Source organism: Eulemur rufifrons, chromosome 6 (assembly GCF_041146395.1).
Source record: "Eulemur rufifrons isolate Redbay chromosome 6, OSU_ERuf_1, whole genome shotgun sequence".
In the NCBI taxonomy this organism is placed as follows: Eukaryota; Metazoa; Chordata; class Mammalia; order Primates; family Lemuridae; genus Eulemur; species Eulemur rufifrons.
In genome coordinates, this window is record NC_090988.1 from 62,361,266 (window position 1) to 62,381,425 (window position 20,160).

General features: G+C 32.5%; 1 protein-coding gene across 4 annotated transcripts in view; it reads left to right on the top strand.

Annotated features, from left to right (window-relative positions):
• Window positions 1-20,160, top strand: part of USP47 (ubiquitin specific peptidase 47) — a 109,403-nt gene that overhangs the window by 62,330 nt on the left and 26,913 nt on the right. For 3 of the 4 annotated variants that reach the window (XM_069471168.1, XM_069471172.1, XM_069471170.1), the window contains 5 exons: window positions 4,327-4,422; window positions 4,505-4,657; window positions 6,957-7,124; window positions 19,102-19,233; window positions 19,700-19,776. In XM_069471168.1, coding sequence (XP_069327269.1) covers window positions 4,327-4,422; window positions 4,505-4,657; window positions 6,957-7,124; window positions 19,102-19,233; window positions 19,700-19,776 — 626 coding nt within the window. The remainder of the gene's footprint in view (window positions 1-4,326; window positions 4,423-4,504; window positions 4,658-6,956; window positions 7,125-19,101; window positions 19,234-19,699; window positions 19,777-20,160) is intronic. The other variant, XM_069471169.1, reaches the window with a different exon arrangement.

The following is a 20,160-nucleotide window of genomic DNA, read 5'->3' on the forward strand; positions in this document are numbered from 1 at the left end:
CTTCAACTGGTTTCTGGGTCTGAAGGATATGGCAGCTGCCTGAATCTGAATATCTTCACACATCCTCTTAAAAAACCATGGACTAAAAGGAACGTGAATGAAAAATCCAACTAGCTCATACCTTCTAGGAGACAGAGAATACCATGAACTTCAAATTACTTGTAAGTAGCAAAATAAACACCTAATTCCAACAGAGCTTCCACTGCTGCTGCAAGATTGTATATGTGAAGAGTATGGAGTGGGAAGTTTAAGAGACTCTATGAAAAAGAAGAGAGGGGAATGAAGGACTTAAACAAAATAGGAACGGAATCACCCTCAAAAAGAGAAAGTATAACAGTAAATGCCAAAAGAGTGAACATAGATTGGGACTTGGTAGTTCATAGCACCAGCTATAGGAAAAGGATTTTAGAGTGAGCAGGATTGGAAGTGGCAGCCGTGGGGGAAATCTGCTTCTGGGAAAGGAGGAGATTAAACAAAGAAGGGGTGATTCCCCACAGGGTTGTACCAGTGGAGAAAATGAGAAGAAAGAAAAACTACGGCTCCTGCAAAAATGAAAGAAGACACCAACCTCTCTTCTCATTACCCGAAGAAACTGCACTTCACTAAGTGAGCAGAGAAGGTGCTTTCAGACTAAAGAATGCAGTTCACAAAATGACTAGGGGAAAAAAAAATCAGATATACAGAACACTGTTGTTAGAAGAAAATGGAAAATCTATATTAAAGCATTTCAGCTAGTGAACATCCCCTTGTCCAAGAAAAACCTCAGGAAAATAACCACAGAGTAGAATGCTGTAACTACTCTAGACTGAATTAAAACATGCTCAAATGAGGAAAATAAGACCTTCTATCCAGAAATTTAAGGAGAGAAATGGGGGAGGGGGGGACCAGGAAGAAATGCAACAAGAGTTCATTAAACTCAGGAAAGATACTGAAAAGACAAAACTATCTTAGAAATGAAGAATAAATTACAAAATGCTCAACAGAATAGAAAGAATGAAAATCTAATGAGGGACATCAAATGCAAATGAAATAAAGAAGTAAAAAGGGTCTCAGAAGAAATGATTGAAAGGGAAGACCAACAAAGGAAGTCCAACGTAATCGGAGTCTGTAAAGAAGAAAAAGAGAACAGTGGGATAAAACTCATAGTTAAACTATAATTCAGAAAAACTTTCTGGGAATAAGAGAAATTTTAAATCTACCTTTTGAAGGACCCACGGTAACCTGGAATGATGAACTCTGAGACAGAGTAAACTAGTAAAGATGAATTGGGCTGGCATCACACTTTGGAAGAGCAGTGTGCGAATCATGGCAACAGAGACTCAAGGAAAGAATTTTAAGAGACTCAAGGAAAGAAAGTACTAGCCAAGGGTTTGATATGCAACTAAGTTTTTCTTGAGTTATGAGGGCTACACAAAAACGATTTTGAACATTCAAAAATTCATTAGATATTGTATCCATGAGCCCTGGAGCTTATTAGAGGATGAGCTCAAGAGATCACTGGGGAACCTTTAGCAGAAAAACTGAGCATTTAATATGTTAAACTGTAGAATTAAGGACTAAGTATAACAAGGATGGAGACATGGATAGAAGACCAGTATGAAATGTATGTTGGACAGAGTATAAAGAACACCACTTTTAAAAAGGAGAAGGGGACACAAAGGGAAAGTAAAATAAGATCAGTCTGTTGTGTCGGTGGGAGACAAAGGATACCATTTAAAAGTGGTAGACCAGATACTCAAAAAAGTTTAAGAATAAAAGGGGAGGGGAAATAAAGGAGATTAAGGGCACTGACAAAGGTATAAGTGCAAAAGTAACCACTAGAGCAAAATTACTAACCTTGTTAACTACCAAAAGAAAATGTAAAAAATAGCAAAGAAATCACGTAAAGGTACATGGTAAATATTACCTAATAAATACAGTAATTATTTAAGAGTGAGACAGAACCAAGCATATCAGTCATATTAAATATGAGTAGGTTTAACTTATTAGAAGAAAAATATTTTTAAAGCAAACATCCTATTAAAATTTGGTTTAGGCAAGAATTCATTAGTGGATGCTAAAATCAAGGGTGAACACTTTGGTAAGCCTCTGGATTTTTGCATGATCTCCAAGTATGTCCTTATAGATTGCTTATTAGCTGTAAGGGGAAAAACAATAACTATATATTGAAAAAAGTGGGTAACACCTTGACCAGATGATTAAAGTTATGTCACCAATGAGCAAGTTACATGATAGCCTACAGTTATGATACCTATACAAGAGCACGTCATTGCTTATGTGGTAGTGTAGCATGGAATGTATAAAATGAATTTAATAATAAAGAACAACAGACAAACCCAAATTGTGGAACATTTTATAAAATAACTGGCTTCTGTTTTTCAAAAAATATCAATGTCATGAAAGAAAAAACTCTGGAACTATTCCAGATTAGAGGACTATAAAGAGACAGATAGCCATATGAAATCTGTGACCCCAGATTTGTCCTAAATGGGGACAAAAGCTATAAAGGACGTTATCAGGGTAGTTGACAGAGTTGGAATATGGACTGACAAAGTACTTTATCAGTACTAGATTTTCCTCAGTTTGATAACTGTACTGTTTGTGTAAGAATGTCCCTATTTTTAAAAAGGCATATTAAAGTATTAAGAGGTAAAGCATGATGTTTTGTGTGAACCTACTCTTCAAATTGTTCGGAAAAAAATACTGTTGGTTTATATGGTTCAAAAAATAATAATGTTGGGAGTGGATAAAGCAAAAGTAGCAAAATGTTAAAAAGTTGATGAGTTTGAGTAAAGAGTATTTGAGAATTCCCTGTTCTTTAAACTTTTCTCTAAGATTTAAATTATTTTTTTTTTTTTTAAAAAAAGGTCCCTAGCTATGAACTATAAGCCAGAGACCGGTAGTTTAGTAGACTGCGAGTTACGTAATTTTCTCACTCTACCCCCACTCCACTTTTTAGATATTGAGTGTTTTACCAGTTCAAATTGCCTCTATTTGGAAAGCCTTACAAATTTAGCATCAGTCTATGTTAAGCTATAGGTGTGGTTTCTTTTAAAGCTTTTTCCCTCTGTTGTGTTATTATAGAATTTATCTTTTTTCTTTCTTATAATATGCTTTAGAGAAAAAAATTGTTTTTTAAATGTGTCCTTTCCTGCAACCTACAGTAAAATGCTTGATCATGTGGAAAACCCCCAGCTATTTGGTTTTTTCCCCATCTTGGTGCTTCCTTGTTTTCTGAGAACAAAATAGGAGATGGGATGAGTTTAGAAGCCTTTGAATATCTTTCCAAATTTTTATATTGTTCCAAAGTGAGCTATATCAAACAATATGTGGATATTAGTTTTAGAAGCTTCACCAGCTATTTTGCAGCTAAGACCATTTTGCCAAATTAAGCTCCTTTATTTATCTTTTGAGGAACAACTTGTTCTATATCAAAAGGAAAATATTTGAAGTTACTTTGTCTTAATTTCTTTTTCTTTATATGTAAATAGTATCAGAAGTTCTGCTTAGACCATGTGCAAAGAAAAGAGCATCAGATTAAATTTGAGATTATGCATCCAGTCATACATTTTATTAACTAATTTTTTTAATTGTGAAAAACCAGTTATTAAAAATTAAAACAAAAATTTATGTCTACTGATTCTTCAACAGTGTTTATTCTAAGTTTCTTCTGTTTTAAGGCTGTATGGAGAAAAGAGAACCATGTGGTTCTACTAGATGAGCAATCCAGGAGCTCTCGCACATTTTCAAAAGGAGCAGTATCTCACATTCAGTGAGAAGGTTGCACGGTGTCTTTCAATCTTTATAACTAGTGCAGTGGTGGATTACTGGCTGATCCTAACTATGTGATAAGGATGGATATATGATTTTTAAGTGTATGGATAGTGTGAATTCTTCAGAGGTCAGTGTTACTTACTGTACAGTTTAAAAATGCCTCCTTTTACAAGAAGATTGAAATGATAACATGTAACTGCTTTGCTTAGAAGTATGGAATTTAATCTAAAGAGTGAGGTTTTTTAAAGATTATTTAGCCAAGCACCACAATGTAAAGTCTATAAAAATTCGGTAGAAGTGACTGTTATGTGCAATAGTAAGAAAAGCAAATACTAAGAAAGGCAAAAAAATTTTTCTTTTTGCTTAATTTTTATAGTGGTGATATTATTTTGCTATATTATTTTGCTATTTTTTTCTTTGGTACATTTTGAGTTTCTAAATTTCTATCCATTCTACTTATAACTGTTTGGGTAATTGCAGTGTTTTTATATTCAGGGCTTTGTCAACATAATATTTTAAGTAATTATAAACCATTTATTTTTTCCTAACTAGGAAGAAGCATTGCATGCATTTATTCAGCCAGAGATCCTGGATGGCCCAAATCAGTATTTTTGTGAACGCTGTAAGAAGAAGTGTGATGCACGAAAGGTAAATGCCATATAAAGATTAATATTTTTAATTATCAGAGATAATATTCAATATTGAATAGTCCACCCCTTTGTTTTTTTAGGGCCTTCGGTTTTTGCATTTCCCTTATCTGCTGACCTTACAGTTGAAAAGGTTTGATTTTGATTATACAACCATGCATAGGATTAAATTGAATGATCGAATGACATTTCCTGAGGAACTAGATATGAGTACATTTATTGATGTTGAAGATGAGGTAAATATTTATTATATTTTCTTGTTATAAAATATTTTTCATTAGTCCACTTTAGTCAGTCATATTTTTAAAAGAGCTGTTAGGGGTCACTTACCACTGATGTCATTTAGACTCTTTGAAGGAAGCTTATTTTCCCCTTATTTTCTAGTGGTGAATTCTATGAAAAGACTTACCTTTGTGTAAGCTTTTCCTGACCACCATATTTCAAATTATATTTCAAATATTCTTGTTTGGTCAGAGAAACTTATGATACTCTTTGAAAAGGCCTTAAGGAACACAACTCTGGAATAAGAGAGAAAATTACATTTCATAATTTCTTAGTTATTGAAACTAGTTTATAGGTGAACTGTATTTGTGTTTCTGATACATAATAAATGCAGAACAAATATATATGAATGAATAAATGAACAAACTGAGTAGCATGGACTTAATTTCTTGTTGTCTCAGTGTCTTTTTTAAGGATTAAGGTATCTGGGTTGTTCCCACTTAAGGTTTGCTAACTCTTAAATTGGCTGGGTTAGAAAACTAGAAAATATAGGGTATTTTGTCTATTTTCCTTTTTAAATTAGTTTTTTAAAATTTGGAAATTTTATTTAAATAGTTTGAGCATGAGACTTTGAAGGACACATGTAATGCTCATCAATTTCTTCCCATTCATTGGCCTCCCAGAATTCTCTGGTTTCTCTAGCCTTATTCAATAAAAAATTTATAATATTCCACTCTATTCTTTTGGAAACTCTTCTGATTTCATTATGTGGAATATTATAATCATTTAGTTTAGTTGTCATAGATTTATCACTCTGTAACTACCATGAAGCATTTTTTTCTTGTTGAAACTGATGACTATAGTTATAAAAATGCCTTTTCCTAGGAGTTCAAAAATAACTTTAAGCACTCCTCAAGTTTTATTTAGTACTGTTAAGTACTAAGAAGCAATGTGGTATAGAAGAGCACATGTTTTGGGCTTAACTGTGTGTTCAAATCCTTATCCAACTGTTTGCTAGCTTCTTGACCTTGGATAGTTCATGTAACCTTTCTAACCTTTCATTTTCCTTGTCTGCAAAGTAAGAATAATAAATGTTTTTTATAGCTTTTGTAAGTAGGTATCTTAAATGAATTAAATGTTCATTGAATGATAACTATGACCAGATAACATTTTAAAAGATTTAATTGAAAATAATCTCAAACACTTGTACTTGAGCTAGGAAATCTATCCAAAGTATGCCAAACTTTCAAAGGAGACATCATCTTGGGAGAATTTCTATTCAAATAGAGAACTGTATTAGATCAGTCTTCTGATTATGCCTCATGTTAAAGGGAAATCTTTTCCAAGGGAAGAAAACCTAGATACAAAGTTTGGCAACATCTTTTTAGGAAGTTCTAGGTCTAGTTCTTGGGAGAAGAGATGTTTTGGCTTAGTTGAAGAAGTTTCAGGAATTATCTTTTTGGACTTAGTATAGAGTTCTAGAGTTGGTTTTCACCTCCACTTATCCTTGAAGCAAACTTTCTGAAAGAATAAAGACTGTATATTAAAAGTAATACCTACAACAAAGTTCCTGGCAAAAAGTTTGTGCTTGTTATATATTGCTTAGATGCATTCAAGAACTTCTGTGTGATACCTTACACTTATCAAGAGCCTGTATCTTAGAAAATTCTCAAACTATTTAAATAAAAACATATATACCTAAATATATATATAAAATGTTAAAGGAAAGGGGGGGTTGTTTGGCAATTTCTAAGAAGTAGAATTCTTCAGATTAAATTTGTGTGAATGTGATTTAAAACCATGAAGCAGAAAAGTATAATTTCCTATTGTTACATTTCTACCTCCAGTACACTACAGTTCTTGAAGAAAGATAAAATGTCTTGTTTTTCTTTTTAATTATCTATAATACCTAACAGTGATAAACTGAATGGAACTTTTTGTTTAAGAAAAGAGATGGTATTCTTTTGGGATTTGAGAACACTAGAAGCTCATTTTGGAGCTCAGGTTCTCTACTTTTGTGGATTTTGCTGAAAGAAATGGTAATTTTATATTGTTATTTTATAATGATGAACATAAATGGGGTTTATCACTAATTTGTTGAATTAGAATTTTAAGGATATAACAAATGCTTTTAAAATATACTTTTTTTTGCTTGTTTAATTTTACTTAAGATCTCACTTTTTGAAGAGAAGATAAATTTATTTAACATAAAATAAATATTTGTATTAATATGTTAAATTATATAAAAAGTTTTGCTGAATATATTTTCCTTGTATTTGGCTTATAATTTTAAGATAATTGTGTCTTATTAAGAAATCTCCTCAGACTGAAAGTTGCACTGACAGTGGAGCAGAAAATGAAGGTAGTTGTCACAGTGATCAGATGAGCAATGATTTCTCCAATGATGATGGTGTTGATGAAGGAATCTGCCTTGAAAACAATAGTGGAACTGAAAAGATTTCAAAACCTGGACTTGAAAAGGTACTTTTTATCTTTTTCTAGTTGAAAAAGAGAATAATCTCTGAGCTGCTGTATAATTCTGTAGCTGTTGTGACTGATAAATTTCGCTTTAAAAGAAGCTTAATTGTGGTTGATTATTTTTTTTAATATGTAACTGAATTCGGTTTGCTAGGATTTTATTGAGTTTTTTGCATCTGTATTCATAAGAGATATTGGTATGTCGTCTTCTTTTTTTGTTGTGTACTTTCTTGGCTTTGGTATCAAGGAGATACTGGCTTCGTAGAACAACTTCAGGAGGATTCCTTCCTTCTGTATGTTATGAAATAATTTCTGCATTATAGGTACCAGTTCTTTGTAGGCTGTGAAACCATCTGGTCTGGGACTTTTTTATTGGGAGATTTTTTTACTGCTGCTTCCATTTCCTTACTTAATATTTGTCTGTTCAGGACCAATTGAGCATAGGGAGGTTGTATACTTCCAAGAATTGATCCACTTCCTCAATGTTTTCAAGTTTATGTGCATAGAGATTTTTATAGTATTCACAGATAATATTTTGTATTTCTGTGATATCGATTGTAATATCTCCTTTTTCATTCTGATTAAGTTTATTAGGGTCCTTTCTTTTCTGTTTCTGGTTAATCTAGTGAGAGGCCTGTTGATTTTGTCCACCTTTTCAAAGAACCAACTTTTTGTTTCATTAATCTTCTGTGTAATTGTTTTGTTATTGATTTCATTTAGTTCTGCTCTGACCGTAGTTATTTCTTTGCTGGGTTTGGAATTAATTTGCTCTTCCTTTTCCAATTCCTTGAGGCGATTCATTAGATTATTGATTTGTGATCTTTCTGTCTTTTTGATGTAGGCATTTATGGCTATGAAATTTCCTCTTTTGGGAGCTTTTGGTAAATCCCACAGGTTTTGATAACTTGTGACCTCTTTGCCATTTAGTTTAAAGAATCTTTTGATTTCCTTCTTAATTTCCTCCATGACCCAATACCTATTCAGTAGTAGGTGGTTTAATTTCCATGACTTTCTGTAGAGTTGAGTGTTTCTGTTGGACTTGATTTATAATTTTATTCCCCTATGGTGGAAGATACATGGTATAATTTCTATTTTTTTTAATTTGTTGAGACATGTTTTGTGGCCTAGAAGGTGATCAATAATTTATCACAATCAAGTGAGCTTCATCCCAGAGATGCAAAGATGGTTCAATATATGCAAATCTATAAATGTGATTCACCACATAAATACAAGCAAAAACAAAGACTGTACGATCCCTTGGATAGATGCAGAAAAAGCATTTGACAAAATTCTGTACCCTTTTATGAGAAGAATTCTTAACAAAATAGGAATAGACAAAACATACCTCAATATTATAAAAGCCATATATGACACACCCACAGCCAGCATGATAATGAATGGGGGAAATTGAAAACATTTCTGCTTAGAACTGAAATCAGACAAGATTACCCACTGTCACCACTGCTAGTCAACATAGTGCTGGAAGTCCTATCCAGAGCAATCAGACAAGAGAAGGAAATCAAGGATATCCAAATGGGGAAAGAAGAAGTCAAACTATCGTTTTCTGCTGGTGATATGATCTTATATCTAGAATATCCAAAAGATTCTGCCAAGAGGCTGAATCTGGAATTGATAAATAAACTCAGCAAAATCTTTTTTAAAATTTTTATTTGTTTTTTTTAAAAATGTGAGAAACTACACAACTCTTTAGAAACATATGTATTGTGGTATTCTAATAAAGAGTAACAGTACTAATTTTATATGAGAAATGCATACATTTCAACAATTTTATCGAGGTCTAGATACTATTCTATATGTTACGGAATACAAACAATTATATAAGATAATTTGATCTACAGAATGGGAGAAAATATTTGCATGCTATACATCCAATAAAGGGCTGATAACCAGAATCTACAAGGAATTCAAGCAAATCAGCAAGAAAAAAATCAAACACCATTAAAAAGTGGGCAAAAGACATGAACAGGAACTTTTCAAATGAAGATAAACTAATGGCCAAAAAACACATGAAAAAATGCTCAAAGTTCTAATCATCAGGGAAATGCAAATCAAAACCACAATGAGATATCACCTAACTCCAATGAGAATGGGTCTTATCAAAAAGTCCCAAAACAGTGGATGCTGGCGTGGATGTGGAGAGAAAGGAACATTTATGTACTGTTGGTGGGACTGCAAACTAGTACAACCTCTATGGAAAGTAGTGTGGAGATACCTCAAAGAACTAAAAGTAGACCTACCATTTGATCCAGCAATCCCACTACTAGGTATTTACTCAATGGAAAAAAAGACATTTTATTAAAAAGATACTTGCACTAGAATGTTTGTAGCAGCACAATTCACCATCACAAAGATGTGGAAACAACCCAAGTGCCCATCAATACATGAGTGGATTAATAAAATACATGTATACCATGGATTATTACTCAGCCATAACAAAAATGGTGAACTAATACCTTTTGTAACAACCTGGATAGAATTGAAGACCATCTTCCTAAGTGAAGTATTGTAAAAATGGAAAAACAAACACTGCATGTACTCACTACTAAATTGGAACTAAGTGATTAACACACTTGTGTACCTATGGTTGTAAAATTCAATGGAAATCAAGCAGGTGTTTAGGGGGAGGGGGGAGGGAATGGGTTAATTCACACCTCATGCATACAATGCACACTATCTGGGTGATGGACACACAACTTTGACTCAAACTGTAAAAAAAATAATCCATGTAAACAAAACGTTTGTACCCCTGTAATATTCTGAAATTTTTTTTAAAAAAGAAGCTTAATTTCTGAGAGTTAACACTTAAAGACTTTTTTAATGCATGTATATATCTGATTGTAATTAAACTTTAGGAAAAACTATTAATACTTATAAAATGGGAACATTAATTTCTGGGGACTGAACTATAACTATGTAAGTGAGCCAGATGTTGTAGAAAGGGTGCCTAATAGGAAACCAAGATTTTAGTACCATCTCTGCCTTTAAAGTTGCAGCAGGTCTCTAAATCTTATCCCATCTGAATTTTCTAATATACAAAAATGGAAGCATTGGATTAGATCCACTGATTTTTAAAATTTCTGGCAATGGAACATTTTATAAAGCAGTTAATAATAGATCTGATCTTTTTGAGGTAAGGGAAAGCCAAAGCCCTTAGTTTTTCTCTCCTCTCCTGTAACAGTCCTTAAGGCATTTTGAAAAATGATATCGTTCCATGTATTATAATTTTAAAAACCACAACTGGATAATCTCTAGGATAGGATCATTTTTGTCTTTGTGTCAATGACTTCAAGGTTTTATCAGACAATTTTTTTCACATTCATATATTCTGCTTTATTGAGGGGAGGCTTACAGATAAAATATCTTAAGCATGGTATCAATAATATATATAAATCACTAATATGAAGGCTGATCACTAACTCAAGTTTTACAGAGTCATATTAAATATAGGGATTTTTAAAGAATAACTTTGAGAATAGAGTTCACTTTCATAAATCTGTTTTTAGACCAAGCCCATTCTTCTCACCACCCTTTGACTCCACCTTTTAAAATTATCTATCTTATTCAGGGCAGACAAATTAGCAGGGATTGCTATGTAATGAATAATGCAGTGGATAGATTATGACTTAGTATTAAAAACATGACTTTTTAGCAAGAGTTGGCAAACTATGGCACAGGGGTCAAATGCAGCCCCTTGCCTGTTTTTTTACATAGATAATCATGTCATCTGAGATTAAAGACAGTTTTATTTCTTCCTGTCCAATACGTATGCCTTTTTCTTTTGTCTTACTGCACTAGGTAGGACTTCCAAAACAGTGTTGAATAGGAGTGGTGAGAGAGAACATCCTTGCCTTGTTCCCAGTCTTCAGAGGAAAGCTTTCAGTGTCTTTCCATGAAGTGTGATGTTGGCTGTGTTTTTTCTTTGGGCGGGCAGGAGGGCGGCTTGTGGGGGAATGTTCTTTATCAAGTTGAAGTTTGCTTCTGTTCCTAATTTGTTTGTTGAGAGTTTTATCATGAATGAGTGTTGGATTTTGTCAAATGATTTTTCTGTGTCAGTTAACATATGATTTTTCTTCTTTAGCCTGAATTACGTAGATTGATTTTCTAATGTTGAATCATCTTTGCATACCTAGAATAAATCCTACTTTGTCATAGTATATAATTCTTTTTATATATTGCTGGATTTGATCTGCTAATATTTTGCAGAGGATTTTTGTGTCTGTGTTCATGAGAAGCATTTGTCTGCAATTTTCCTTTCCTGTAATGTCTTTACCTAGTTCTGGTCATGCTGGGCTCATAGAATGAGTTAGGGAGTGTTTCTGTTGCCTTTTCTTCTGTAAGAGCTTGTGGAGAATTGGTATTATTTCTTTATTAAATGTTTGGTAGAATTTGCCAGTGAAATTATCTGGACCTGGTGCTATCTTTTTTAGAAAGTTATTAATTATTGATTCTATTTTTTAGTAGATATAGGGCTATTCAGATTATCTTTTTCTTCTGTGTGAATTTTGATATAGTTTGTAATTTTTAAGAAATTGGTCTGTTTTCTCTAAGTTAACAAATTTGTAGACATAGGGTTGTTCAATGTATTTCTTTATTGTCCTTTTAATTGTCCTTTTAATGCAGTGATGAACTTTCTTGCTTTCTGATATTGGCAATTTGTGTCTTTTTTTTTATTAGTCTAATTAGAGATTTGCCATTTTTATTGATTATTTTCAAAGTGTCAGCTTTTGGTTTTGTTGACTTTCTCTATTGTTTTCCTGTTTTCAGTTTAATTTCTTTCTGCTCTGTTTTTTTTTTTTTACTATTTGTTTTCTTCTGCTTGTTTTAGGCTTAAAATGTTCTTCTAGTCTCCTAAGATGAAAGCTTGGTTTATTGATTCTAGAGATTTCTTCTTTAATTTACACATTTAATGCTGCATATTTCTTTCCAAACACTGCTTTTACAGTATCTCATAAATTTTGAAAAGTTAGTTTCATTTTCATTTTGTTGAAAATATTTAAAAATTCTCCTGAGATTTCTTCTTTGACACATGGGTTATTTAGAAGTATTTTGTTTAATTCCCAACTATTTCTGATTTTTCTAGCTACTTTTCTATTACTGATTTCCAGTTTAATTCCATTTTGGTCCCAGAATATGCTTTGTGTTATTTCTATTCTTTTAAATGTGGTAAGGTATGTTTTGTGTGGTTTATCTTAGTGAGTGTTCCATGTCAGCTTAAGAAGAATTTATATTCTGTTGTTGGGTGTAGTGCTCTGTAAATATCAATTATATCTAGTTGATTGATGATGCTGTCCAGATCTTCTGTGTCTTTACTGATTTTCTGCCTGCTTAATCTATCACTGACAGAAGGGTGTTGAAGTCTCCAACTACATTAATGGTTTGTCTATTTCTACTTTCAGCTCTATCCATTTTTGCTGCATGTATTTTGACACTCTCTTCTTAGGTGCACACACATTTGAGATTGTTATGCTCTCTTAGAGAACTGACCCTCTTATTATTATGTAAACCGCACTTTACATGATATTCTTCCTCTTTCTGAAGTGTGCTTTGTCTGGAATTAATATATTAATAGCTACTCCAGCATTCTTTTGAAATGAGAAAGTGTATTTTCCATTCCATCCTTTCATTTTTAAGCTACATTAAAAATTTATATTTAAACTGGTTTCTTTTAGACAACAAATAGTTGTATCTTGTTTTTTAGACAGTCTCTGTTTAACTAGTGTATTAGACCATTCACATTTAGAGTGATATGGTTTGATTAATGTCTACCATGTTTGTAACTATTTTCTATTCATTGCATTTGGTTTTAGTTTCTTTTTTCTCTCTCATTTTCTGCCTTCTCTGAATTGAGCATTTTATATGATTCAATTTTATCTCCTCTTATAGTGTATCAATTATATTTAAAAAGGTTTTTTTAGTGGTTGCTGTAGAGTTTACAATGTACATTTTTAACTAATCTAAATTGACCTTCAAATAGCACTGTATTGCTTCATGTTTAGAGTAGGTATCTTGTAGCAAAGTATTTGCATTGCCTTCCTCCCATCCCTTGTGACATTGCTCTCATTCATTTCATTTATCTATATGCTCAAATCACCCAATAGATTTGTTACTATTGTCACTTTAAATAGTTATCTTTTATAATAGACGAATCCAGAATAAGAAATATGAAATATTTTATTTTACCTTCATTTATTCCTTCTCTGATGTTTTCTTCTTGATGTAGATCCAAGTTTCTGACCTATGCAATTTTCTTTCTGTCTAAAAAACTTCTTTTAACATTTCTCACAGAGCAAGGGAGCTGGTGATGAGTTCCCTCAGTTTTTGTTTGAAAGTCTGAGAAAGTCTTTATTTTTCCTTCACTGTTTTTTTTTTAATTATTGGTCAAAATCATAAAATTTACTGTCTTATTCATTTTTTAGTGTACAGTTCAATAGTAATAATGATATGTACATTGTTGTGCAACAGATCTCTAGAACTTTTTCATTTTCCAAAACTGAAACTCTATATGCATTGAACAACTTCCTTTTTCTCTCTCTGTCCAGCCCCTGGCAACCACCATTCTACTTTCTGTTTCTAAGAGTTTTGACTATTTTAAGTACCTGATATAAGTAGAATCATACAGTATTTGTCTTCTTATGACTGGCTTTTTTAACTTAGCATAGTGTTTTCAAGGTTCATCTGTGTTGTAGCATGTGTCAGAATCTCATTTTTTCTTAAGGCTGAATAATATTCCGTTGTATGTATATACCACATTTTGTATATCCTTTTATGTCAGTGGATACTTGGGTTGCTTCTACCTTTGGACTATTGTGAATAATGCTGCCGTGAACATAGCTGTGCAGATATCTCTTTGAGATCCTGCTTTCCATTCTTTTGAATATATAGCCAGAAGTGGGATTGTTGGATCCTGTGGTTATTTTACTTTTAATTCTTTTGAGGCAGTACCATACTTTTTTCCATGGTGGCTGTACCATTTTACATTTCCACCAACAGTGCACAAGGATTCAGATTTTTCCACATCCTTGTCAACACTTTGCTGGTTTTTTGATATTGGCTATCCTAATAGGTGTAAGGTGATATCTCATTGTTGTTTTAATTTCCATTTCCCTAATAATTAGTGATATTGAGCATCTTTTTATGTGCTTCTTGACCACTTGCATCTTCTTTGGAGAAATATCTATTCAGGTTTTTCACTCATTTTTTAATTGGGCTTGTTGAGTTTGTAGGTGTTCTTTTTATGTTCTGGATATTAACCCTTTATCAGATAGATGATTTGCAAATATTTTCTCCCATTCTGTAGGGGGCTTTTTCACCCTGTTGATTGTTTCCCTTGCTGCACACAAGTCTTTAAGTTTAATGTAGTCTCATTTGTCTATTTTTGCTTTTGTTGCCTGTGGTTTTGATCATTGCTAAATCCAATGTCAGGAAGCTTTTCTCAGTGTTTTCCTCAAGGAGTTTTATAGTTTCAGGTCTTATGTTTAGGTCTTTAATCCATTTTGACTTAATTTTTTGTATAACTTCATTCTTTTGCTTGTGAATAGCTACTTTTCTCAGCACCATTTATTAAAGAGACTATCCTTTAACCCATTGTGTAGCCTTTGTCAAAGATCATTTGACCATATACCCAAAGGTTTATTTCTGAGTTCTCTTTTCTGTTCTGTTGGTTCATGTATCTGTCTTTATGTCAGTATCATACTGTTTTGATTACTATCGCCTGGTAATATTTTTTGAAATCAGGAAGTGTGAGGCCTCCAGTTGTGTTTTTCTTTCTCAAGATTATTTTGACAATTTAGGGTTCTTTGAGATTATATATGAATTTTAAGATTTTTTTTCGATTTCTGAAAAAATTGCCATTGGGATTTTGGCATGGATTACATTGAATCTGTAGATTGCTTTGTATAGTGTGGATATTTAACAATATTAAGTCTTCAAATTGATGAACACAGAATGTCTTTCCATTTATTTGCCTTTAATTTCTTCCTGTGGTGTTTGTGGTTTTCAGTATAAGACTCTTTTGGTTCAGTTTTTTCCTAAGCATTTTATTCTCTTTGATCCTATTAGAAATTGGATTGTTCTCTTAGTTTTCTTTTCAGACTGTTCATTATTAATGCTTAGAAATGCAGCAGATTTTTGTGTGTTGAGTTTGTATCCAGCCATTTTGCTGAATTCATTTATTCTGACAGTTTTTGGTGTGAAATCTGTGGAGTTTTCTACATACAAGATTGTCATCTGTGAACAGAAATAATTTTACTTCTTTCTTTCCCATTTGGATACCTTTTATTTCTTCTTATCTCATTGCTGTGGCTAGGATTTCCAGTACTATGTTGAATAGAAGTAGTAAGAGTGAGCATCTTTGCCTTGTTTCTCATCTTAGAGGGAAAACTTTCAGCTTTTCATCTTTTAGTGTGATATTAGCTGTTGGCTTTTCAGGCTTTTTATTATGTTGAGGTAATTTTTTTCTATTCCTAGTTTACTGTTTTTGTCATGAAAGGGTATTGAATTTTGTCATATGCTTTTTCTGTATCAATCAAGATGATCATGTGCTTTTTGTCCTTCATTCTGTTAATGTGGTATATTCCATTGATTGATTTTCATATGTTGAACCATCCTTGCATTCCAGGAATAAAACCCATGTGGTCATTTAGTGTTGTTGTTGAATTTGGTTTGCTAGTGCTTTGTTAAGGATTTTTGCATCAATATTCATCAAGGATATTGGTCTGTAGTTTTCTTGTAGTGTCTTTGTCTGATTTGGGTATCAAACTAATGGAATGAGTTTGGAAGTGTTTTCTCCTCTTCACTTTTTCAGAGAAGTTTGAGCAGGATAGGTGTTATAATAATTCTTTAAATGTTTGGTAGAATTCTCTAGCAAAGCCATCTGGTCCTGTGCTTTTCTTTGATGGTAGGCTTTTGATTACTGATGCAGTCTCCTTACTAGTTATAGTGTCTGTTTGGATTTTTTATTTCTTCATGAGTCAGTGTTGGTGAGCTTATGTTTATAGAAATTTATCAATTTCTTCTAGATTATCCAGTTTGTTGGTATGTAATTATTTGTAGTGGTCTCTTACGATTCTTTTTATTGCAGTATCTCCTTTTATTTCTGATTTTTGTTATTTGAGTCTTTTCTCTTTTTTTCTTAGTCTAGCTGAGGGATTGTTGATTTTGTTGAGCTTTTTAAAAGGTCAGCTCTTAGTTTTGTTGATTTTTTTTTCTATTGTTATTCTATTCTCTATTTAATTTATTTCTGCTCTAATCTCCTTTCCTTCCTTCCTTCTGCTAACTTTGAGTTTAGTTTGTTCTTTTTCTAATTTGGGTATAACGTTAGGTTGTTGATTTGAGATTTTTTTCTAATGTAGGCATTTACAGCTATGAACTTTCTTCTTAGTACAGCTTTTGCTGCATTCCATAAGTTTTGAGTGTGTTGTGCTTTTGTTTTCATTTGTCAAGATACTTTCTAATTTCCCTTGTGATTTCTTCTTTGACTCATTGGTTGTTCAAGAATATGTTGTTAAATTTACACATAGTTGTAAATTTTCCAGTTTTCCTTTTTGCTATTGATTGCTAGTTTCTCTCCTTCACTTTTGAAGGATTATTTCACTGGATATAGAATTCTAACTGGTAGTAATTTTTCCTTCAGCAGTTGAAATATTTCACTACACTTTGTTCTTGCTTGTCGTTTATAATGAAAAAGTGTGCTGTAATTCTTATCCTTGTTTCTCTATAGAGAAGGTGTTTTTTCCCTCTGGCTCCCTGGAAGATTTTTTGTTTGTCTTAGTATAAGAGGTTCTTTTTTTTTTTTTTTTTTTCTATTTCCCCTTCTGTATTTATCCTGTTTGGTGTTCTCTGAGCTTCCAGGTCTGTTGCTTAGTGCTACCTGTTTTGGTAAATAAAGTTTTATTGGAACACAGCCACTCCCATTGTTTATATATTGTCTATGGCCAGTTTTGTGTTATAATACAGAATTCAGTAGTTGTGACAGAGACCATATGGCCCACGAAGCCTAAAATATTCACTGTTTGACCCTTGCATTAGAGGGTCAAATTATCTAGGTTTTAGTTCTGACTTTGCCATTAACAAGTTGTGCCATTTTGGGCAAATCATTTAATCTATGTGCCTTTCAGTTGCTACATTTTGGAGGCATTTGGACCAGATGCTTTCTGATGTTCTATTTAGATCTAGAAATTTATAATTTTGTTTGCCAGTACCATGCTTGAAGCTTTATACTCTTTTTATTAAGAGTGATAGATTATGTTGTTAAGCAGTATATTAAATGAGAAGAGAATGTTAAAATATGTTTTTATGCAATTTTATTTATAAATTATCATTCTAGATTTGGATGAAGTCGCTTTATTCCCCTTCTTATCTCTTCCAATCTTTTTGTGATTTGAAACTAAAATTACATTTGAGAACTCTTACTCTTTCATATAGACTGTATTATCTTTTGCTAATAGTATATGATATATGCAATTCTAATTTGGAAGGTGATGCAGTCTTGTGAATATACCACAATTATTGTCATCTAGAAGTTGCTACCCTTAGAATTTTCCAGGAAAATAATTGTTTTGGCTTTGATAATTCTGATTTAGATAATTCAGAATTTGATAATTCTGAAACTTTAAAAATGTATAGCTGTTGATTGGTAGGCTTTTTCTGTTTGTTTTTTAAATAGAGGTTCTATTTATTCATAAGATATTGCACATATCATCCAGTCATATCAGGATTTTATAATATCTCAAATTCATTTAAGGATATTTTGGTTGTTTCTTTATACTTTCACAAGGTGCTTTTTAAAGATTTGATGTATGAAAAACTTATGATGATAAACTATTTACCTACTATATTCAAAGCACTTTAATAGCATGGAGTTAACACATTTCATAAGTTGTTCAGTGCTTTAAACACAAATTTTGGATTGCAGGTGAATTCTGAAACTTTCCCCCGTCACCACTGTGATTAATTTTAGTTATAGGAATAAAATTTGAAGCATGTAAAGAAGTTTTCAGACATTTTCAGAATTTGTTCTAGAAATTTCACTAATTAATAATAGTCATATAAAGTGACTAAAATCACGTAAAGTGTAAAGGCTAAAATGCTTTTCAAGCGTTTTCAAGAATAAAGAAGAGAAACCCTAGTTGTAGAGAAGTGAGTAAATAAAGCTTGCTTGTTATCAATTGGGGAATCCTTTATCTCCATCTTCCTCCCTGTGCATTCTTATGGTGGAATTACTGGTCTGGATGGTCTCCAGTATCTCAGACTGTCTTAGGAACCGTGAAGTGTCTGGGCTTCGGAAAGAAAAGATAGTCCTAAATATAAAGACAGGTTGTTTGTAAATCACCTCTTTTTATTTCCATTTTCTTCCACAAATTCCTTGAGGTTTGCTTAAAATAATCTTTATTTCCAAGCAGTGAAGAATTGTTTGCAGAATAGGAAACTGTTAAACAATTTTAATTTAATTTATTATAGATAATATAATTCAGGATTCATTCTTATAAGTGAGAGATATTAAATCAGTAAATCACTATATCACAGATTGCATAAATATATTAATATATTACACAGCTCATTTGTAAAGGAAATAGAATCTGATTTGAATAAAAAACAATGTTACTTGTGAGCTTTTTGATCTTGACTGTACATATTAGAACACCCTTATATTTAGCACCTGCTTCTAAAATTTCAGATGATTATTTAATTATTACATAAATAAGTTTTTATGTACAGGTATGTATAGTTCCATAGATTATAGCATAATTAAAATGTGAAAAAATATGCTGAATGAAACTTGTGGTATATAAAATTATTTGGTGACTTGCCATTTTAATTTTATCTTGGGAGAAAGTTGACCTATGATACATAGGACAACTACCATGTTACTTCACTATGTGTTAATAGAAAATAGGAAATATACAAATAAGGATTTAGTGTTTTTCCTCTCCTCTGAGTCACTTTTACTTTTTCCCCTCAGAATTCCTTGATTTATGAGCTCTTCTCTGTTATGGTTCATTCGGGAAGTGCTGCTGGTGGTCATTACTATGCGTGTATAAAGTCATTCAGTGATGAGCAGTGGTACAGCTTCAATGATCAGCATGTCAGCAAGGTAAGGAGGTATCTTTTAAGATTATTCTGAAAGACAGCAGTAGGGATGTTTCTAATCAACAGTAGGGCTTATTAAAAATGAGCGGATTTGTCTAGTGATACATCTTAAGACCCATATCAAATCAGTCTTTCATTTTTGCTTTTAGTAAATTTCCTGATTTTGGTTGTTATCTTTATTTCTGTGTTTTGATTTATTTGGGGCTTACTGAATGTCTCCAGAGATAGACTACCAATTTTCCTCTTGCCCTGTGCTGTCACACGTACTATTTGTGCTTCATGTGTGATTAGGAGCTCTAGAACTGGCTGGCTGGTAAGCAGCCCCTGATTATAGTTATATTTTGTTAATTGATATCTATATGGGCCATCCTGAGGATCTTATATGGCATTTAACTCTGAAGTTAAAAGATTTGGTTACAGCAGTGTTAACGGATTTTACAAAAAAAGAAAATAACATAACAACTTTTCAGATAACGCAAGATGACATTAAGAAAACACATGGCGGATCTTCAGGAAGTAGAGGATATTATTCCAGTGCTTTTGCAAGGTAAGTAATTTCCTAATTTTTAGTATTTATAAGTTAGAATTCATTATAGCTTCTCAGTGTGTTTTGTCATCAAAGATTTAACGCAGGTATCAGCAAACTACAACCCATGAGCCAAATCTAGCCTGCCTCCAAATTTTGGAAGTAAAGTTTTATTAAACACTAACACAGTCACTTGTTTATATATTGTGTGTTAATGATTTTATACTATAACAAGAACACAGGCCATATGGCTTGCACAGCCTAAGAGTTTTATGATACTATCTAGTCCTTTCCAGAAAAACATTGTTGACTCCTGACTTAACTGTTGTAGTCATTCTAGTACACAGCCTTGTTGCAGACTTTACGATGTTACCAGGAGGAGGTATGGAATCTTCTCAGAACTTT